Genomic DNA, 23,420 nt, shown 5'->3' on the forward strand with positions numbered 1-23,420 from the left:
GAGAGTATATATTTTGGAATTCAATGAATGCTACAAATTAGGGATCCCCCCCTCCACCAATAAATGTTTTACCAGCTCCCCAGTACATAGGGGGCATCTAGAGTAAACCAACAGCTTCATCTGTTTTTAATAGATGAAGACTGTTAAGAGTTTACTCAAGAAGCCATAACCAATTAGAAGAACTAAGGATTAGAACCCAATACTTTGATCTCCCTTGTTTGATCCTCTTTTCTGATATGCAGTAAGACATCAAGCTAACTCTTTGAATGCAAAATTTAAACAGTGATGGAAACAGAGCTGTGGTAAACTTATTTATCTGAAGAGGCTTCTATTCCTTATTTATAACACAAGGGTTTAGACTAGATTTTTAAAAATTTTTTGGCTCTGATTTTTCACAATAATTCCACAATAAAAGTTTAGTCATGAGAAAAATATGAGACATATTACTGCTTTTTATGGTTTGCTTCGAGGACCTAAAGTGGGTGATTATTTCCCCACATGGTACTATATTTGGTTTTTTTTTTTTTTTTGATGGTGTGAATGACCAAATCCCCTTCCCCAGAGAAAATAATGCTTCTTAGTTCCCTCTGCTTTTTCTCACTAATAAGGAATAATGCATCTTTTAAACACTGAGTCCAAAGCTTAGTGGTAGGTGATCTTAGTAAAGGTAGTTTTTCTGTTCCCTTTGAGGGAATAAGACCTGTTGGGGACCAATCATGTTATCTTGATAAGAGATGAGCTCCTTTTCTAAAAAAGTGCTTCAAGTCTATTCACTCACTTTATTGGGGGCAGGAGAAGTAATATTTTTGTAATGGTTAAGAGCCCTGGCCACCTGGATTAGAATCTAAACACAGTACATAAATGTATATGTGACCTTGAGCTAGATATTTAACTGCTCTGTTCCTCAGTTTCCTCATCTTAAAAAATGAGGATAGTAATAGTCTCATAATGAGGATCAAATGAGTTAGTAATGTACAATGCGTAGAGCAGAGTGCTACATAAGTGTTTGCTGCTGTTATTGTCATATAATTGTAATTGACCCTGGTCAGTTGCATAACATTTATTGGGACAAGTCATTAGACCTTAGTAAATCCAACAACCTTTCTGCCTCTAGTTTTATAGCACTTTACTACTTGTCCCATTTCAACCTAGATCCCAAACCCTGTTGATAAGAGATGATGTGATTTAGGTCTATATTAATAGAAAATCACTTCTGCACAAATCTCTGAGCTGATACAAAGTTAATTCAATGGAGTTATATTTAAAGGAATTTAAAGTTAAATGTTGAAGGAATTACTCTTAGCAGTTCCTCAGTAGGAGTAAGTGAATGAACGAGTTGGTATGATCTGATTTTTCCTGTTTAGTGATTACCTTTTGTCTCTTCTCAGAAAGAATGTTATGACTGGATCACCACGTCCTCTCGCCTCCTTTCTGGCCTTAGAGGCAGAAAAATAAAGTTACTGACACATGAAGAAAAACGGCAGCTACTTGGAGAAGAGGTATTTGCCATGCATTAGCACTGGTCATCGTTCACACTCTTCCTGTATTTCAGTAGATAAGAGTTCCTTGACTTTTTCCAACCAATGTTTTGAATCCTCATTCATTTACTCTATGAGAATTTGGGTTCTAACCAAGAGCACTGGCTGCTCTTCTCTCTTCTAAAGAAGAGAGTCCTCACCCAAACATCTCTCTTCACTTTCTTGGAGGGTGATTTTGCCTCCTAGGATATGGCAACCCAGTCCAGTATTCTTGCCTGGAAAATCCCATGGACTGAGGAGCCTGACAGACTATAGTCCATAGGGTCACAAAGAGTGGGACACAACTGACCACAGCACAATGTATTACAGCGGGGAGCTGCCCCGCCACTTCCTGAGGCCTATCCTCAGACTTCTCTACTTCTGCCCACACCCCTCCTTCTCCACTGAGTCTCTGTCTTCCCAGCCAAGGTTATGTCTTCCTTTGGGTGTTTAATCTCATGTGCATTGTCTTCTTTCTGTAGTATCTTTAATGCCTTCCTCTCTAATGATTTCATTTTATCAATGTGTTAGCAATCTATAATCACAGTCTCCCTCCCATCTGAAAAAATATGTCCCTTGATTTTTTTTCTCCTCCTTTACTACTTATTTCCCTTCTTCCTAGCACAATCACTTTTCTTTTCTTTTTTTTTTTTTACAATCACTTTTCTTAAAACTATGTAAAGTCCCCCAGTGATCTTATTGTCAGATCCAGGTGTCTCCAAGCCCATATTTAACCTGACTTCTCTGTAGTATTTGATCCTGTTAACCATTCACTTTTTTGGTCATCTCTCTTTGCAAGACAAAAATTCCATCTTTCTCCTATTTCTTTCTTTTCATACTCCTTCCTGTAGTCTTCCACCTCTGCCTGCCTCTTAAATGTTGATATTCTTTCCTTGGTTTATTTTCCCTCTCATTCAACACTCTCCACATTGCTATGTTAATCCTATAGTTTTAACCACCTGTTAACTGAGGATCCCAAGTCAATGAATATCATGTACCTAATGGCTTCCCTCGTGGCTCAGATGGTAAAGAATCCTGCAATGAAAGAATCCTGCAATGAATCCTGCAATGCACAAGACCTGGATTCAATCCCTGGGTTGGGAAGAGCCTCTGGAGGAGGGCATGGCAACCCACTCCAGTATTCTTGTCTGGAGAATCCCCATGGACAGAGGAGCCTGGCGGGCTCCATCTGTCGGGTTGCAAAGAGTCAGACACAACTGAGTGACTAAGCACACAATGGCAGTCACAAATGTTTATTTTTACTTCAGTCCGTTTGATGGAGTTCGTCTCCAGCAAAGCCTGAAGAAGCTCCTGTTGCTATTGGAGCCATAAACTATACAGGTGTGATCTGATGGCGTATATGTCAATGCTCTTGGATCTAAGAAGGAAGTTTCTGTCTATACACTTGCAGGACTTCTGTTTTACATTTATTTAAAATTTTTTTTTTTTTTTAATTTTGGCTCTACTATGTGGCTTGTGGGAGTTCCCCAACCAGGGGTTGAACCTGGGCCACAACAATGAAAGTTCTGAATCATAACCACTAGACTACCAGGGAACTCCTTATTTTACATTTAAACACTGAAAAAAACACCACCTTTTTAAGTTGTACACCCTTAACAAATTCTCATTTTTTCTTTGCTACCCAGATCTTGGCCAGAATTATTTTGAATTAACCACTGAATGATTTCATTAACATTATACATCTTAAATTAAAATACAGTTTTAGAAACTTAATGAAGTACCATAGATATGATCTTGGCTGCTCTTCTGATCTAGGAAAAAATTCAAGACCTAAACAGAATCACAAAGACTTAAGAACAGAAAGGATTTTAAAGGTCGTTGAATTCAACCAACCTTCAGATGCATGAATCTTAGTGTAACACCTACACAGCTGATCATTAGGCCTGTGTTTGAGTACCTGAAGTGATAGAGAACTTTCAGAGTTAGTCCATTTGTTTTTGGTGAGCAGTGACTATTAGAACATTATTCTTTTATTGAACAAAATGATAAGACATTTCCTTGTAGCTTTTTCCCTACCTTCTGATCCTAGTTCAGTCTTTGAGTTTATATGAAAAGGCTGATATGTCCTCCACATTGTAGTATTTCCCACTATTCAATATTATGATATTTCTAACATTTGAAACTAGCTATATTCAACCTAAGTCTGTGTCTAGGTTTTCTATTATTTTATATTAATTTGTCTATTCATTAGTCATCACCACAGTCTTTTAATTATTGAGGCCTTATGATACATTTTTATATTTGGTAGGGCCAGCACTTCTTCACTAATCTTTTTGGGGTGTTTGATGGCTATTCTTGTTTATTTATTCTTCTATATAATCTCCCTTTAGAAAATATATGATTCTTTAAAACTCAAGTGATATTAAATTTATATACTAACTTAGAACACACATTTATGCTGTTGAGTAGTCTTGTGAAGAATATGGCTGGTAGGATGTCCACCTGTATGCCTTTTAATAATGTTTTATTGTTTTCTCATTTTGCACTTTTCTTGTAAGGTAGGCTTGAATATTTTATTTTTTGATATTTTAAATGGAAACTTCTTTTCCATTATACCTTCTAATTGGTAACTGTGTATATATTACTGATTTCTGTATTTTAATTTTTTGTATGGTGACTCTATTAAATTATCTTATTATTTAAATAGTTTTTCAATAAATTCTTCTGGGTTCTCCAGATATTCAATTAAACCACCTACGCATAGATATAGTTACCTCTTCCCCCCCCCCCGCAATTATTATGCCTTTAATTGCTTTTTCTTGTCTAATTGCATTGAATTATTCTTCTCTTTCCTTCTGCCTTAATCTTTAGAATTTTCATTAGTGAGGACCTACTGAAGGCAAACTTAATTTTTGGTTGCCTGAAAATGTCTTTTTTTCACCCTCATTCTTAATTTTTTGTTGTTGTTGTGTATACAATTCTAGGATGATTTTCTCTCTGCACATAGAAGATACTGTTTCCACTGTTTTCCAGGTTTTATTGTTACTAAACTGACAATTGAAAATCCAGCTGTCAGACTTCCTTTGTGGCTCAGTGGTAAATAATACATCTGCCAATGCAGGAGACATGGGTTTGATCCCTGGTATGGGAAGATCCCACGTGCTGCGGAGCAACTCAGCCTTTGTGCCGCAGCTGCTGAGCCTGTGCTCTGCGCACCCTAGAGCCCGTGCTCTGCAACAAGAGAAGCCACAGCAATAAGTCTGTGCACTGCAACAACGAGTAGCCCCCAGTCGTTGCAACTAGAGAAAAGCCCATGTAGCAAGGAAGACCCAGCACAGGCATAAATAAAAATCCAGCTGTCCATTCTTTTGAAGTTAATCTCTTCTCTCTGGCTGCATTTAAGATATTCTTTTTTACTTTGGCATTTTGTGGTTTCACTCTGATAAATGTGGATGAAGTTTTTCTTTTCAAATTCTACTTGGGATTCTCTTGGTTTTCTGAATCTTTGGCTGGGTATCTTTCACTGGATTTGGAAAATTCTCAGTCGTCATCTCTTCAATTGTTGTCTCTACTGTATTTTCTCTTTCCTTTCCTTCTGTAACTCTGAATGGATATATATTGGAATCCGTCCCCAGTGTCTTTTAATTCTTCATATTTTCTATCTCTTTGCCTTCCTTCATTGAATCCTGGATGATTTCTTCTGACTTAATTTCCAATTCACTAATTTTCTCTTTAGCAGAGTTTAATCTGCTCTTAAAGCTTTCTGTTGTTTGAAATTTAATTGTTCAAGTTCTATTCGGTTCTTTTTCAAATCTGATTATTTTTGTAATCTTTCATAGTTTCAATCCCTTATTTCTTTTAAAGTTTAAATATAACTATGTAGCCTATCTGATAATTTGAGCATATATCTATATAAGAATATTAATTACAGTATTATTTATAACAAAATATAAGAGACAATATAAATACTGAGCAATAGAAAATTACTTTCATAAATTATGGTATGTTCAAGTAGTAGAATTCCATACAGATAAAATAGATGATTATATAGTGAAATAAGAATCACCCATGATATGTTATTGAGAAAAGCAGATGAAGGAACATATATTTATTATTTCATTTGTATGAATGTGTTTATATGTGGATAAAGCAGACTAGCATATTCAACAAAGTGATTCAAGTTGTTACTTCTGAGGGTTGAGATGATTAATTTCTCTGTAATGCTCAAATATTTTATAGCAATAGTGTGTTATCAGGAAAAGTATTTTCATTTTGGAAAAATATCCTAATATACTGTGACTATTTTTCTATGCCATGTGCATAATGCTACAGCATAATTTAAAATTGCTATAAAATATCTTGTATGGTTTATATTATGCTTTTTAACTGCATTTTCCTATTGTGGGCATTGAACTTAAGTATAAATTTGTTTTATAAATATTGCTGCAATAAACTTCTGAAGGACAGTCTTTAGTCAATATTTGTGCAGAGTCCACTGAGGTATTCAACACTGTTGACTCCTTCTCTCTTCGCTTTTGGCTTTCCTTGTGACCCTTTCACACTTCTTCTTTTTTTTTTTTTTTCCTTTCACACTTCTGAGGCAACTTTTAGCCTCCTTTCCAGTCTCCTCTTTCTTCCCTGACCCTTTTTGTGACTAGGTTCCTGTCCAAATAAGGCCTTGTCCCCTGGTCATTTCACAAGTTCTCCTTTGGCAATATAATTTACTTTCTTGGCTTTAAATAAATGCAGATAACTGTTAAATATTTATCTGTAATCAACAGCCTTCCAATCTAAACTCCAAATCCACAAATTGAGCTACTTACTTATTTTGCCCCTTATGGGTCACGGCCTTGTGTAACTCAGTGAAGCTGTGATCCACGCTTTGTAGGGCCACCCAAGATGGACAGGTCATGGTGGAGAGTGCTGACAAAGTGTGATCCACTGGAGAAGGGAAACCACTTCAAACTACTTCAGCATTTTTGCCTTGAGAACCCCATGAACAGTATGAAGAGGCAAAAAAATATGACACTGGAAGATGAACCCCCTAGGTCTGAAGGTGTTCATTGCCCTATGGGGAAAGAGCAAAGGGCAATTACTAATAGCTCCAGAAAGAATGAAGCAGCTGGGCCAAAGCGGAAATGACACTCAGTTCTGGATGTGTCTGCTGGTGAAAGTAAAGTCTGATGCTATAAAGAACAATATTGCATAGGAACTGGAATGTTAGGTCTGTGAATCAAGGTAAACTGGATGTGGTCAAGCAGGAGATGGCAAGAGTGAACATTGACCTCTTAGGAATCAGTGAATGAAAATGGACAGGAAGGGGCAAATTTAATTCAGATGACCATTATAGCTAATATTGTGGGCAAGAATCCCTTAGAAGAAATGGAATAGCCCTAATAGTCAACAAAAGAGTCTGAAATACAGTACTTGGGTGCAACCTTGTAAACAACAGAATGATCTCAGTTTGTTTCCAAGGCAAACCATTCAACATGACAGTAATCCAAGTCTATGTCCCAACCGCTGATGCTGGAGAAGCTGAAGTTGGCCAGTTCTATGAAGACCTACAACACCATCTAGGGCTAACACCAAAAAAGAGATGTCCTTTTCATCATAGAGGATTGAAATGCAAAACTAGGAAGTCACGAGACACCAGGAATAATAGGCAAGTTTGGCCTTGGAGTACAAAATGAAGCATGGCAAAGGGTAACAGAGTTTTGTCAAGAGGATGCACTGGTCATGGCAAACACCCTTTTCCAACAACCCAAGAGGCAATTCTACACATGGACATCACCAGATGGCCAATACAGAAATCAGATTGATTATGTTCGTTGCAGCCAAAGATGGAGAAACTCTATACAGTCAGCAAAAACAAGGCCTAGAGAGCTGACTGTGGCTCAGATCATGAACTCCTTGTAGCAAAATTCAGGCTTAAATTGAAGAAAGTAGGGAAAACCACTAGGTAATTCAGGTATGAACTAAATCAAATCCTTTATGATTATACAGAGGAGATGATGAATAGACTCACGGGATTAGATTTGATAGAGTGCTTAAAGAAGTATGGATGGAGGTTTGTAAAATTGTACAGGAGGCAGTGACCAAAACCATCCGAAAGAAAAAGAAATGCAATAAGGCAAAGTAGTTGTCTGAGGAGACTTACAAATAGCTGAGGAAAGAAGAGAAGCGAAAAGCAAGTGAGAAAGGGAAAGATGTATCCAGCTGAATGCAGAGTTCCAAAGAATAACAAGGAGCGATAAAAAGGCCTTCTTAAATGAACAATGCAAAGAAATAGAGGAAAATATCAGAATGAGAAATACTAGAGATCTTGTCAAGAAAATTGGAGATATCAAGGGAACATTTCATGGCAAGGATGGGCATGATAGAGGACAGAAACAGTAAGGACCTAATAGAAGCAGAAGAGATTAAGAAGAGATGGTAAGAATACACAGAACTATGTAAGAGCGGTCATAATGACCCAGATAGCTACAATGATGTGGTCACTCAACTAGAGCTGGACATCCTGGAGTGTAAAGTCCAGTGGGCAGTAGGAAGCATTACTCTGAATGAAGCTATTGGAGGTGACAGAACTTCAGCAGAGCTGTTTAAAATCCTAAAAGATAAAGCTGTGAAAGTTCTGCACTCAATATGTCAGTAAATTTGAAAACCTGAACAGTGGCCACAGGACTGGAAAAAGTCAGTTTTCATTCCAATCCCAAAGAAGAACAACGCCAAAGAATGTTCAAACTATCATACAATTGCATTCATTTCACATGCTAGCAAGGTTATGCTGAAAATCCTTTAAGCTAGGTTTCAGCAGTATATGAACTGGGAACTTCCAGATATACATGCTGGGTTTCAAAGAGGCAGAGAGAGGAACCAGAGATCAAATTGCCAACATCTGTTGCATCATGGAGAAAGCAAGGAAGTTCCAGAAAAACTTCTGCTTCATTGACTATGCTAAAGCCTTTGCCTGTATGGATCACAACAAATGTGTGGAAAATTCTTTAAGAGATGGGCGTACCAGACCACCTAACTGTCTCTTGAGAAATCTGTATGCAGGTCAAGAAGCAACAGTTAAAATCGGACGTGGAACAACTGACTGTTTCCAAGTTGGGAAAGGAGTATGACAAGGCTGTACATTGTCACCCTGCTTATTTAACTTCTGTGCAGAGTACATCATGCGAAATGCCAGGGTAAATGAATGACAAGCTGAAATCAAGATTGCCAGGAGAAATATCAACAACCTCAGATATGCAAATGGTAACACTCTTACGGCCGAAAGTGAAAAGGAACTAAATAGCCTTTTGATGAGGGTTAAAGACAAGAGTGAAAAAACTGGCTTAAAATTCAGCTTTCAAAAAACTAAGATCATGATTCCATCACTTCATGGCAAATAGAAGGGGATAAAGTGGAAGCAGTGACAGATTATATTCTCTTGGGCTCCAAAATCACTGCCAACAGTGACTGCAGCTGCAAAATTAACAGACACAGAGACATCACTTTGCTGTACAGTCAAAGCCATAGTTTTTCCAGTAGTTATGTAAGGATGTGAGTTGGACCATAAGGAAAGCTGAGCGCCGAAGGACTGATGCTTTTGTTTTGTGGTGCTGGAGAAGACTCTTGAAAGTCCTTTGGACAGCAAGGAGATCAACCAGTCATTCCTAAAGGAAATCAATCCTGAATATTCACTGGAAAGACTGATGCTGAAGCTGAAACTTCAATGCTTTGGGCATCTGATTTGAAGAGCCGACTCATTGGAAAAGACCCTGATGCTGGGAAATATGGAATTCAAAAGGAGAAGGGGGTGGCAGAGGGTGAGATGGTTGGATGGCATCATCAACTTGATAGACATGGGTTTGAGCAAACTCCAAAAAATAGTCAAGGACAGGGAAGCCTGGTGTGCTGCAGTCCATGGGGGTCACAAAGAGTCAGACATGAGTGAGTGACTGAGCAACAACAGCATGTTGCTAGAGTGATTGTTTTGAAATGCAAAACAGGTCAATGAAATTATTGGTACTTCAGGATAAAATCCAGTCTCCCTGGCATAATATTCTAGTCCTTCCTCTGTGACTGTGCTCCTGTCCATCTGCTTCTGAGTTTTTGTTCTATTGACCTCCTTTTGTTCTTAGTGCCAGTCATGCGCAAATAACATTATCTGTCTGGAACTCACTTGTGCCATCTTTTTTCTCCTGACCCATCCTTCCAGAGGAAACGCAGACATTATGTCCTCCAAGAAACCTTCTTGATGAACCCTCTCTTTCTCCCCTGCCCAATACCAGATCTGGTTTAGGTGCTCCTACTCTTTGACTATATGTAACCATAGTATTTTCTTGTCCACTAAATTGTAAGCTGCTTAAGGCAGGGACTGTTCTTATTAACCTTGTATCCTTATCACTAGCATAGTGCCCAATTACAAAATTAATGCTCATTAAATATTTTTGAATGGAAATATTGCTAATCTTCTGCAAAAATATATATGTCCACTAAGCTACAATATAATATTGTTGTGTCTAATAGGATATTCTAAAAAAATTAAGTGGGCTTGAAGCAGGAAAGATTCATAAAGAAATTGAAGAAGACATGGAGGACAAGAAACTTGAGAAGGAAAAGAAAGAAGAGAATGCAGAAGAGGTAAGATTATTTAGTATTAGTTCCTTTTCCTTTATATTTTTAAAGAAAATATATAATGAATATATATATTTAAAGAATGAATATATAATGAAAAAAATATATATATATATTTGAGCCTCCAAGACGGCTAGTGGTAAAGAATACACCTGCCAGTGCCAGAGACATGAGTTCAATCCCTGAGTCAGGAAGATCTCCTGGAGAAAGAAATGGCAGGCTATATAGTCCATGGGAGTCAGACTCGACTTCATGACTAAACAACAACAAATGCAGTGTGTGTATATACATATGTATATATACAATTGAAAGTAGAAATAGATCATCTAGAGTGAACGCTTCAACTTCCTTCCTTTCCTCATTTAGATTTAACCATACTTGCACACACACTTATGTCTTTATTTTCCAAGGATAGGGTGTCCCTCTTCCTTTCTAAGTTCAGCCATTTCCCACTGGCCTCATTCACCTATACTACTGATAACTACACAATCTACCTGTTACTCTGATGCTGTTTCTTTATCCTTTCATTGCCATGTTTTTCAAATAGTTGTTTAGACTCCTGTCTCCACTCTTCAGCTCCCACTCTGAACTGCCTTTTCTCACTTCCCTGAGGCCATCCACACTTCTCTTCTCCTTATCCTGTCTCCACCTCCTGCTGTGGCATTAATAATAAAAATAACCCTTATTGGAGCATTTGTGATAATAATAATAATGAAAATACAATGATAACTACCAATAATTGAGTGCCTACCACGGCCTGCACATGTTATCTCTTACTTACACAATACAACCTCAAGGTAAATATTATTGTTCCCATTTTACAGATAAGAAAACTGAAGCTCAAAAAGGTTAACTGACTTACTGAAAACCATATGCTATTAAGTGGCAGAACCAACATTCAAACCTAGTTTAGTCTGGCATAAGAGCCCTTGTAATTCCTGGGTGGACTACTATTTTCTTTGGCTTTCAGAATTTATGATCACCCTCCATTTTGTCTTAATTTACTTCCCTGGGGTGTTTCTTTGCTCTGAATAGTTTAGATGTTGGCATGACCCCAGGCCATAACATACATCCTTTACTCACTTTACGTACTGTACAAAAGAATAAAAATATTGTATAACACCCGTGCCTCTTTTGATCAGCATTTTCTACTTTTCTTCTGGTATAGTACTTGGCATATAAAAGGCAAAATATATGGAATACATTATTTTTTGGCCATTAAATCTGTCATACCTATTAAATCTCCTCCTTCCCTTCTTCTGAGGCCTGAGTTCCGGCCCTTCCCTCCCTATTTTACAAACTCCTATTCAGCTTTCAAATATCATTTCACTGTAAACAACAACAACAACAAAAACCTGGGGTGTCTAGACAAAATGCAGGGCCCTTTTCTGGGTACACATAGCTCTTGGAACTCACCTTTATGATCACAGTAATCATGCAGACCATAATTATTTTATTGATTATCTCTCCTACTGTTCTATGAGTTCCTGAGGTCTGAAAGAAATCCTCTTTGTTTGTTCCACAGTTACTTCCCTTTGTCCCCACTTCCCCATCCCCGCTCATTTTTCCCACAGTGTTTCCTGTAAGTCTTCTAAATGCTTCCCAAATGATGAAAATAAATGGAAAACCAAAGCTTCAGACATGATACCGGGCAACTTGCCCTGCCACTGGGTCACACACCAGCTCACTAACAGGTCTGTGGTATTTCTATGCCCTAGGAACCTTCGACGTCTACAGAGAAGGAAAAAATCATTCGATTCATTGGAGAAGACGAAAATATTCACTCCCAACCTCTCTATGCAACAGATGCATTGTCTTCTTGGGTATGTATCTGCAACTCAGCTGGGAAATTCAAAACTAGAAAATTTAACATTATGTAAAAATTACATGGATATAACATAACTTTTAACATTTCTAAGAGAACGCCTAAGTAATATATTTTCCAGATTTATGTTTCTCCCAGCATCATCCTTGGAAAAACTCTTGTTTGTTCACAAAAACTTTTCATTCTCTTCCTTAAAACTCATTTTAAAATCAGCATTTCAAAAAAATAAATAAATGAATAAAATAAAATCAGCATTTCATCTCTTTCCTTAACTTAACAATATTATGGTCAATATTTGATCAATTTTAAAAATATATTTGTTTAGCAGACTCTGTTGATAACTGTGATAAAAACATACCACCAGGAGGGGGGATCGGGATGGGGAACACATGTAAATCCATGGCTGATTCATGTCAATGTATGGCAAAAACCACTACAATATTGTAAAGTAATTAGCCTCCAACTAATGGTGACTGCAGCCATGAAATTAAAAGACGCTTACTCCTTGGAAGGAAAGTTATGACCAACCTAGACAGCATATTAAAAAGCAGAGACATTGCTTTGCCAACAAAGGTCCGTCTGGTCAAGGCTATGGTTTTTCCAGTGGTCATGTATGGATGTGAGAGTTGGACTGTGAAGAAAGCTGAGCGCCGAAAAATTGATGCTTTTGAACTATGGTGTTGGAGAAGACTCTTGAGAGTCCCTTGGGCTGCAAGGAGATCCAACCAGTCCATCCTAAAGGAGATCAGTCCTGGGTGTTCATTGGAAGGACTGATGCTGAAGCTGAAACTCCAGTACTTTGGCCACCTCATGTGAAGAGTTGACTCATTGGAAAAGACCCTGATGCTGGGAGGGATTGGGGGCAGGAGGCGAAGGGGACGACAGAGGATGAGATAGCTGGATGGCATCACCGACTAGATGGGCATGAGTTTGAGTAAACTCCGGGAGTTGGTGATGGACAGGGAGGCCTGGTGTGCTGTGATTCATGGGGTCACAAAGAGTCGGACACGACTGAGCGACTGAACTGAACTGAACTGAATAAAAATAAATGAAAAAAAAAAGAACATACCACCAACCACAAGAATTACTGGGAAACTGGAAACCTTTAGACAGTAGCTGTGGAAACTCAGCAGGAAAACAAAGTTAAAACTCCTTCACAAAAAGTTCTAGGATCATTTACACTTAAGTTAGCTCTAGATTTGTATCTCTCTATACAGGATGCCATGACTTTAGGAATCTCTGGGTGGGCTTCATCCCACTGACCCCCTGAAATGGTATGCAACATTCTGTCTGCATAGTCATACTGTGCATTTTCTTGGGGGAGCAAGGGGATGTGCTGGAAATCCATAGACATCATCAAATTTTTCAGCCTCAAAGTTAAGAACCATTTCGTTGCTAGGAGTCTGACCCGTCTGAGTAGGAACTGGTGTGTACAGGTGTGGGGAGCTGTGGTGAGGGTACTGGTGGATGGCAGCTAGATCACTAAAGTGGCTGCATGGTCCAGAGTAGAGGCAGATTGCAGGGATGTATGTGAAGGGAGATTGTAGGAAATAGGCTCCAACTCTGGGAGGAAGAACTGGGTGAAACCATGTGGAGAGTTAGGCAGGAGCAGCCAAAATTGGAGAAAGAGTGGTGCATGGGGGTGGGGGTGGGGTTGCAATCACACTCTCCCAAAGTAATGCCTTTTTAACAATTTTTTAAAATTATATGTTAATATTTCAGCTGATAGGCTTCCTAGGTGGCTCAGTGGTAAAGAATCCGCTTGCCAATGCGGGAGACACAGGTTCGATCCCTTGGTCAGGGAGATCCCCTGGAGGAGGAAATGTCAACCCGCTCCAGTATTCTTGCCTGAGAAATCCCAGGAACAGAAGAGCCTGGTGGGCTATAGTCCATGGGGGTCACAAAGAGTCTGATGCGACTGAACTGAGCATGGACACATGTCAGGTGATAAGACTGTGAGGCAAAGATGTAAGGGTAAGCAATGCAAATGCAATGTCATAAGACATATTTTCTAAAAAGGCAAACAAAGGGTAGCACTATAATAAGAGCCCCCCACCAGTCCCACCCAAAACCTTCCTACCCCAGATTTTCTCCCCTGAGGTAAAAGCCCTGCTCTGCTATCCTGGCAAGACATCAGTGTGCATGCTAAGTCTCTTTGTGGCCCCATGGACTGTAGCCTGCCAGGCTCTTCTGTCCATGGGATTCTTCAGGCAAGAACACTGGAGTGGGTTGCTGTGTCCTCCTCTCGGGGATCTTCCTGGCCCAGGGATGGAACCCTCGTCTCTTGTGTCTCCTGCATTGGCAGTTGGGTTCCTTACCATTAGTGCCACCTGGGAAGCCTGGCAAGGCATCAGGTTCTGGCCTAAAGTGTGGGGAGAAGCAGTCAGGAAAATAGAAGCCTGTAGCCTGGGGCAAAATGGAGGGTGTGGTGCTTGTCTTTGATAGTGTGGGGCCCCTGCTCCAGGATGCCACAGTTCCATCTGATACAGTGTGGGGCTGTGTGGCGAGCCCACCTGAGGATGATGTGGTCCAGAAAGTCTCTCTGTCAGCTCAGAAAAGTTGCTAATGTTCTACTGTAGATCCCTGAAAACCCAACTGTCCAGGTTCTCATTGACCATGAGGCCTAAAATGGACTAAAATGCCATCCAGATGTACTTGCAAGTTCCTTGAAGTAAAGAAGAATCACATTCATCCTAGGGGGTAGAAAGGGATCACCAGGTGCTCAGAGGGGCCCTAAGTGTGCTGGGCAAGTGAAGGCAAAGTAGATGTTTGGGGATGTCGGTACCCAGAGAATGAAGATCCCTGACCTGGAGGAGGTCAGAGATTCGGGGTGGGAGGTGGAGCCTGGGGGAAGGGTGCGGTCTTGATGTGGACTGCGCTGTGGATTAGGTGGGGCAGGAGGGGCCTTGGCTCTGTGCTCTTTCCATTCATAAAGACATCGGGGCTCCCTGAGGGCAGTTTAAGATTTTAAAACTTTCACTGTAAAAATTCCTTTTTTTTTTGGTTTTTGCCATACATTGACATGAATCAGCCATGGATTTACTTGTGTTCCCCATCCTGAACCCCCCTCCCACCTCCCTCCCCATCCCATCCCTCTGGGTCATCCCAGTGCACCAGCCCCGAGGTCTGGATGTCTCATGCATCCAACCTGGACTGGTGATCTGTTTCACACTTGATAATATACATGTTTTGATGCTGTTCTCTCAGATCATCCCACCCTTGCCTTCTCTCATAGAGTCCAAAAGTCTGTTCTATACATCTGTCTCTCTTTTTCTGTCTTGCATATAGGGTTATCATTACCGTATTTCTAAATTCCATATATATGTGTTAGTATACTGTATTGGTCTTTATCTTTCTGGCTTACTTCACTCTGTATAATGGGCTCCAGTTTCATCCATCTCATCAGAACTGATTCAAATGTATTCTTTTTAATGGCTGAGTAATATTCCATTGTGTATATGTACCACAGCTTTCAAAATTTTCTTTTGCTTTGTTTGCTCGTTTTTCCTTTATCCGTTTTTTTCCCTCTGTCTTTCTTTTTTTCTTTTTGACAGAGACTTAACCTCTGGCCCTAAGAACGTAGCGACCATTTAGCAGGGCTACAGATCCAAGGCACTAGTTCTTTTGGGCAGTGGCTCTCTCTTTCTGGTCTGCAAACGCAGCTCCCAGGAGGCAGTTTGATTGACACTGGGGAAGGAAAGAGAAAAGGAAGGAAGGGATAGAGAAGCAAAAACCTTGTGGTTTGCAGGTATAACTTGTCATGTCCCTAAGAGCTGAGTTATAGAGCGGGAGAGGTCAAAGAGATAACTGCATCCTGGGTTTCCAGTGAGAAGCAGTTCCAGACCCCTGAGAGGCTAGGAGCCTGAACATGGAGAATTCCAGTTACTTCTCGTAGCTCCTCCTTCAAATGACTCCAGGACAGGGTTTTCTGGGGGCTGAGATATGACTGATATCTCAACAGGAGTAGTGGTGGTGAGTCACCACCAGCTTGGACAGGCTAATTGCTTGGCCTTCAACCAGAGCCTTATTCATATTGTTACCTGATGCCCTAGTATCCACCGTAACTAGGAGAGGGAGAGGGATGGACTATCAATTATTCAAAACTCTCTTCAGTTAGCTGGAAATTAGGACGTTGTGGGACTTCCTGAAGACTGTACTCAAAGCAGGAACTGTGCACGAAACTCGGCCCGCTGTGCCTGTTTCAGGCACCATCCGGTCTGGCACTTCCTGAGTTCACCGGTGAATCAGGTGACCCCAGTAAGCGGCCCACTCTGCCTCTGCACGTCCTGGGGTGCCGCCTGATTTAATCATGTCTGAGAACTTGCTGCAGGGCACCCCTTGTGGCCCTCTCTGAATGGGAATCATTTCAAAGTTGTCCATGGAGGAGGAGCCGCCTGAACTCTGTAACAATTTGCTGAGGGTGGAGGTATGGGAAGACTAAATTCAGCAAACTCTCCTGCAGCGTTCAGCTGACCCCAGGCACTTCCGCCTGGCTGCAAGAGCTGGGTTGCCTAGGGCTCAGCTACCCTAAAGAGCACGATGTTAGGAACAATCTCTTTTAGGCCTGCCTTCAAACCACAGGTTCTGGCTCTTTGTAAAGAGTTGTAAATATGAGGGAGATAGGATATTTTTGCTGATTACCTCTAAACTCCTTTGAAAGAAAGAGTAGGGGCCAGACTTGGAGGATCAGCCATATTTTTTTCGCTGAGCTAAAGGAAGCGCTTAGAAACCTGTGTTTTCTTTCCACAATATCATGTACCCCCGGCATAGGTATTAAGAACAGTGACCAAATTATCCATCTTTTAACGGCAGCAGGGAAGGGTCCTTGGAATTAGTGGGTCCAGAAAATATGTCCAAAGCTGACAGGGTCACTGTGGCTGGCTAGGCATTTAGTACTGAGCACTGGATTCCAAGGAACTGGGTCTGAAGCCAGATCTTCCCTGAAATAGTCTCAAGCTAAAGATGTTAGTCCAATCCAAAGCCCATTAGTAGGTTTCCCTGGTGACTCAGTGTTAAAGAATCCTCCTGCCAATACAGAAGACGCAAGTTTGATCCCTGGTAAGGGAAGGTCCCACATGCTGCGAAGCAGCTAGGCCTGTGCACCACAACTATTGAGCCTGTGCCCTACAGCCCAGGAGCCACAGCTATGAAGCCATCACGATGAGAAGCCCGTGCACCGTAACTAGAGAGTAGCCCCTGCTCGCCGCAACAAGAGAAAGCCTGCACAGCAACCGAGACCCAGCACGGCCAAAAATAAATTTAAAAAAAATTGTTTTTTAAATTAAGCCCACTAGTAGAGTCAGACCTCAGGAAAACCAAGCCAAAAAGGCCAAAGGCATAACTGAAGTCTGACAGAGAGACTAGCTGACAGCTACAGCAGGTTGGCACAAACAAGGATGGTCCAATGCAGTTGCTTCCAAGAGCCGTGTGGCCCTTGTTTGTCTCTATTATACAGTGGGTGAAAGAGCATAAAAGCCAGAGGAAGCTTCAAAATATGAAAAAAGGGCTCAAGGCAGAGTCTCTATGATTTTCCCTTGAGGCATCTATATCCAGGAAGCTCACCGGTAAAGAATCCAGTTCACCTGCCAAGCATGAGATATGAATTCAATCTCTGGTTTGGGAAGACCCCGGGAGAAGGAAATGGGAACCCACTCCAGTGTTCTTGCCTGGGAAATCCCATGGACAGAGGAGCCTGGCAGGCCAGAATCCATGGGGTTGCAGAAGAGTTGGACATGACCTAGCAACTAAACAGCAACAACAGTCTGTATCCATATATATGGCTGATGCAGGGAAGTTTGCCCCTTGGCATACATAGAGGAGGCCCTAATTCTAGAAACCTAACCGTCCAGCATTTTGGACCATGGGAATTTCCTATTGAAGGATTTGAAAAGGGCCACAAAACATTAATCTGTACTTGGTGGTTTCAAAACAGAGGAATGCTTCCCTCGCACGTTGTAGCTAAATATCTGTCTTTTGAATGAATGAGGCGACAGTCAGAAGGCTGAAAGGTACGGTTCACAGAGTATAGTCCTGATCTACTTTGGTTTCCACCTGTAGTTAAAACTGCTTCATGTAGCTGTACAAATCATGTGTGGAATTCCAGTTCCAAAAGCTTCTGCTGTGAAAAACTTTCCTTTTGGATTCAGAGAACAAATAAATTAGTAGCATGTGCTGTATAAGCAAGGCCACATGACACATTGCTGGTCCAGCCTGAACAAGGACAGATTTATTATCCAAAGGGGAGGCGAGACAGAGAGAGGAAAAATATGTTACTGAGTCAATAGCAAAAGAATAAAAGAGCTAGAGGAAAAGTGAACTTGTTTGATAGTTTATTTTTGCTGGTTTGCTTTTAGAAAAAGTGAGCATAGTACAGTGCCATGTGTGGCTGAGGATGGAGAGGCCAAGATGAAGGTTTTGCTTTAACCACTAGATCATTCTGTGATTATGGCAGGCTGCCTATCCTCTTAGATCCTCTTTCCATCTAGAAGGTGGGGTTTACCTTTTACTTGTCTCTGTTGGGGAAATGTGGATAAAAGAGATTTTTTAAAGTACACGGGTCTGGAAAAATGCCTCATAATATTCATTTTAACATATAGTTTTTGTCTTCTAAATTTTCTCTTTTGTTTCCCTCTTATTTTATTTTCTGGAGTATATTTAGAGTCAAAATAAGTAAGAGGTTTTTAAAAAAATATATTTTCACTACTTTGATATTTACGAAGTTTCCTAAGAAACTGAGAGATCTGATTGGATTATGCAATGTTATGTGTTTAGTGAAGTAAATTATTAATGAGAGAAGTATAGTTGATTTCCTTGATATTTAACTTGATTAGAGAAACATGTTTGCCCTTCTCTTCATTTTTTAAAACTTTCTCTTCTTTCCCTGCTTCTTTTTGTTGATATTGTTTTCCCTGCTTCTTCTTTACAACTTTAATAAAGTTTATATCCACCTGAGTATGAATAATTGGCAATCTGGTATGGTATTTGGCCACAGTAAATCCCTGTTCTTCTTTCATATTAAGAGTGTGTTTAATCATCTACTATATAAATATGAATGGTAGAAAAAGATAGCTTGGTTCATAACATCCTGAAGAAGGAGGCTATTTACTGTTGGGACTCTCAGTTCATTCATAGTACATACTTTTCTTGTCAGAGAGAATCAGCTAATGAAGGTACATTGGCCCCAAAGTATCTTGAAGCAATGGCTATACTTGATCACACACAGGAGAAGTTAATGTAAGTATGAGACACCACAATGGTAAGAAGACAAAGATTGTTGTCCAGGAGATCTAGCTGAGAAATGCACACTTCTTGGCTTATTTTTGGTTCTCCTGTTTCCTTTTTCCTTACGAGTAGGATGGGTACCATCAAATCATCTGGAGACAATGAATTAAACTGCTGCAGTAGGGACAGCTGTCCTCAGCTACATTGGAGATGGAGGAAGTCCAGTGTGTATGTGTATATATAGGGTGGGAGCAGAGTGTGAGGAGTGATCCAGCTCCGTATGTTTTAAGAGATGAACTAAAGAAATAAATGGAACTAGAAGAAGCTACTGTGTGCAAGAAAGAAGGTTACATAACCCAAGTGGTAGGAAGGACAATAGAGTTAAGATGGCTAAGAAACTATGAGAAGATGATATATACATGTTCTAGTTATTAAGAAGCACACTTCAAACTGGTTTTTGTGATTGTAAGATCTGGTTTTAAAGGTGCTGGAAAATAAGGGACACTATTTTATTTGCTTGTTGGATAATATCAATATAGAGAAGCCAAGCTTAACCACTGAAAAGGGTTCCTTGGCTATTGGTGGAGAATTCCAAATATCCAAAAGTCAGTTTTCATTAAGAAATTATAAACATATTCTTCAATCGCACCGTGACTGCAACTCTGACATTACCTTCCAGAGTAGCTCCTAGACCCTCATTCTTGGCTAAACGTTGATGCTGCTGCTTTCCTTATTTGTGCTGTTCATATATAGTCTTCTTATCCCACTACCTTTTTTGGACAATGAGTTTCTAGATCTGAAAGATACTTTCTCAGACCTTTCCATTTTATTGTGTTACTCTGGACTTTGTCAATGTCAGAGAGGTCGAAAGCAGAGCCAGGCAAGCTGAGGAGAGGTTTGACGATGTGAATGAGAAGCTTCATTACACCCTTATAAGGAACAAAGAACTGGAGAAGGAATTAGAGGAAGTACTGATGAAGTATAAAATGAAGGAGTCTGAAGGAGAAGAAGAAGAAAATGAAGGAGAAAGAGAAGAAGAAAAAGAAGAAGAAGAAATCAGACCATTAGACAGAGCCTCAAAATCTCCAAAGAAAGGTGAGCCAATTGCTTTCTCATTTTTGCTTAATTTAGGCAGTACTTATGAGTGAAAACTTGATTGGATCATAAATATTTCAGAAGAGCATTAATATTTTTAGTGGTGATCTACTAGTTCATACTTCTCCTAGGAATGCAGACACACACACACACACATCCAAATGACTAACGATGGTGACTAATAAACTAATATGAGATATAATTTTAACTTCTAAAACTGGCAAAGCTTTTTAAAAACAAAGAATACAGTGCTGGACAGAGTGGGCAAAGTAGTTAGTTTTACAAATAATACTTGTGGGTGGGCAGACAGGTATAACTCTTTCAGAAAGAAGTTTGAGAGTGTGTATGAGTAGGCCTCAAAAATATACATGTATTTTGACTTAATAATTTCACTCTTGAGAATCTAGTCAAAGGAAATAATCACAATTTTTTTAAAGCTAGAAAAAAGACCAGAACAAATGTGCCTAAACATTGATACACATTGTCTCTGGTTGCTAAAGGTTTATGGGGAATTTTGTTTTTAGTTTTTAGTACTTACTGGATTGTCAATGATGAAAATAATCTTTATTCAACAAGAAAAGGAATTTTACTCTTCATATTCTTATCTCTAATTAATCTGTAACCTTCCCTCAAAGAGTTTTTAATATCCCCAATATTGGAGGCTATTTTTTGATTTTTGCTTTCATCTTCAACCTGCAGTCTATTCCCAGGACAGGTTCTGGTGCCAGGGGTTGTACTGGGCAGATATCTATTATCTATTTTTCTCTGTCACCCCTGACTCTACCTCTGTCTTCAGCAAAAGCAGTGAGTTGGCCAGTCACTCACAGTCTCTGGCCTAGCTGTGGTGTATCCTGTCAGTACTAGAGTAGGAGGAATCTGAGTCCATTTTCTCTCCTCCTGTTAACTCTGAACTGGTAAAATGTTAATCCTTCCAGGTGTGAAAATCCTTTAGCCTAGGTCTGAATGTATGTGAGGTAGTTTTCATAAATTAAAAAAAAAAATTTATCTTTTTTTGTGGTGTGATTTTATCCCAATAATCTAGAAACTAGACTTTCCCTAGATTGTTGTCGCTAAGTTGTGTCCGACTCTTTGCGACCCCATGGACTATAGCCCATCAGGTTCCTCCGTCCATGGTGTAAATTACTATATGCAAATCACAGAAAAGTTCTTCATGTTAAACTGGAGAGGTCACCTCAACATGGGATGAGTGACTTTAGTTTCATCCATTTCCATAAAAGTTTTGAGGATTAGTTTAAATACAAAAATAAAACATTTTAATAATTTTAGGTGGAGGATGACTATTCAGTTAGGTCCCAGCCTGCAAACAATAACCTGTACAACAAGGATCCTTGTATCCTTTCAACCCTCTTCTCCCTCCTTTCCACACCGCACCCCCCCCCCCATCAGAGTCACTGTTAGGGACTCAAAAGTAGAGGATGAGAAGTCTTGCAAAGTTTAGGGGAACAGGCTGCTAAGCAAGGCAATCCCTATGCCATGCAAGTGACCTAAACATTTCTCCGAAAAATCCACAAGTTAGACATTCCTTAGTGTTAGCAGGCAGCTCCTTTAAAAAAAAAAAAAAAACATGCAGATACCTTGGAGCAATCTGACATGCATATGGAACATACTGGGTCATATTTTATGAGTTAGTGCAGGGAGATCTCTTCTCTCCTAATCATTGTTCAGTGAAGGAATGGAAAATCATACAGTGAAGGAAGGAGCCTTGTGAATGCTGAGTAAGGAGAAGATTTGGATGAAGTCGGAAGACATTTATTTTTATGTCATTATTTTTAACAGTTAGTGAATCACTGTGTTCTGAGTTATTGATGAAGAAAGGAATGGAGCTTGGTGTTTACAAAGATGAGTGTGGCTTAGTCTATGATCAAAGTGAGGCTTGTGATGAGGAATGGGGACAAGACAGGGTGTGAACAAGGGGACTGTTGAATGCGGGAGGAAGATGGCCACAGCCAGTCAGAAAGATTCCAAACAATTGAGAAGCTTCGTTTCATGGAGCAATCAGAGACAGCAGGCTTGTGGGGGATCTGTGAATGAGAGACTGGAGGGAACAGGGACCAAGAGACACAACAGGGGTACAGCCATGGATATGGAGGGTTCTGGATACCAGCTCTATTTGAAACTTTTTCCCTACTGAGTTTGGGGTATGTACTGGAAGGAAGGAAGGAAGAAATGTTCTCCTTTCTCTTCTCTCCTCGTTACCTATAAACTTTGAGAACATATATTCTCAATCCCCGTAACCAATGTGGAGTTGAATTTTGGGCACATGGTTTGTAGCTTGGGGCTTACTCATGCATGCAGACAGAATTTTAAAAATGCTTTGTAAAATCGAAAGTCCTTAATAAATATAAGGTATTATTACTACAATAATTGTTTTGGTCTTTTCAGAGATACAGCGCAAGGACAGTTCTAAATCCAAACTCCGGACTAAATACAAGACAAAACCTAAATAGCAACCATACGATGTTGGGCTACACCACACCACACCCATCCCAGATCTCTCTGCACTTTGGAACTGACAATGTGGCTCAACTGAGGGACTCTCTTTGCAGCAGACAACTCAGGAACATCTTCTCTTTAAAAGTCACAGTGATGGCTCTAGGCAATCAGTTAGCTTATTTCCGAAATTAAAAATGGTTTGTGTAAAGGTTTTCTAGCCTCTTCAGTTGATTTCCCAGCAGAAGTCTATGAAAAGTGTCAGCTTCTGTCAAGAAAATTATGCTTTCTGAGGACTTTGAACTCTGCAGAGGAGAGTAGCAAATAAAAAGCATTTTTTTTTTTTCAATTTAAAGGAGGGGATCTTGATAACACTATCAGGTTTCTGCAGCATTTTCAGATTTCTTATTTCAGAAAATAAGAAAGAATTCTTTTAAAATAATTTTAAAATTATTTTTTTCTTCTTTTTGAATAATTTTTTTTCTTCTCTTCTTTTTAAATAATTTTATTTATTTATTTTTGGTTGTGCTGGGTCTTCGTTGCTGTGTGGGCTGTTCTCTACTTGAGGTGAGTGGGGGCTACTCTTGAGTTGCATGGGTTTCTCATTGTTGTGGTGTCTCTTGTGAAGCAAGGGCTGTAGGGTGCGGGGGCTTCAGTAGCTGCAGCATATGGGCTCAGTGGTTGGTGGTTCCCGGACTCCTGAGCACAGGCTCAAATAGTTGTGGTAC

The 23,420-nt window shown here is 39.9% G+C and overlaps 1 protein-coding gene across 1 annotated transcript in view; it reads left to right on the forward strand.

Moving 5' to 3' along the window:
• AXDND1 (axonemal dynein light chain domain containing 1) overlaps positions 1-22,903 on the forward strand; it is a 71,350-nt gene extending 48,447 nt beyond the window's left edge. Inside the window, exons 21-26 of the mRNA XM_043924309.1 lie at positions 1,389-1,499; positions 9,993-10,106; positions 11,819-11,923; positions 19,076-19,158; positions 20,006-20,241; positions 22,645-22,903. Of these exons, the coding sequence (XP_043780244.1) occupies positions 1,389-1,499; positions 9,993-10,106; positions 11,819-11,923; positions 19,076-19,158; positions 20,006-20,241; positions 22,645-22,709 (714 nt within the window). The 3' untranslated portion in view covers positions 22,710-22,903. The remainder of the gene's footprint in view (positions 1-1,388; positions 1,500-9,992; positions 10,107-11,818; positions 11,924-19,075; positions 19,159-20,005; positions 20,242-22,644) is intronic.
• The last annotated feature ends 517 nt before the right edge of the window (positions 22,904-23,420 follow it).

The sequence above is a fragment of the Cervus elaphus genome, chromosome 14 (assembly GCF_910594005.1).
Source record: "Cervus elaphus chromosome 14, mCerEla1.1, whole genome shotgun sequence".
NCBI classification, from domain to species: Eukaryota; Metazoa; Chordata; class Mammalia; order Artiodactyla; family Cervidae; genus Cervus; species Cervus elaphus.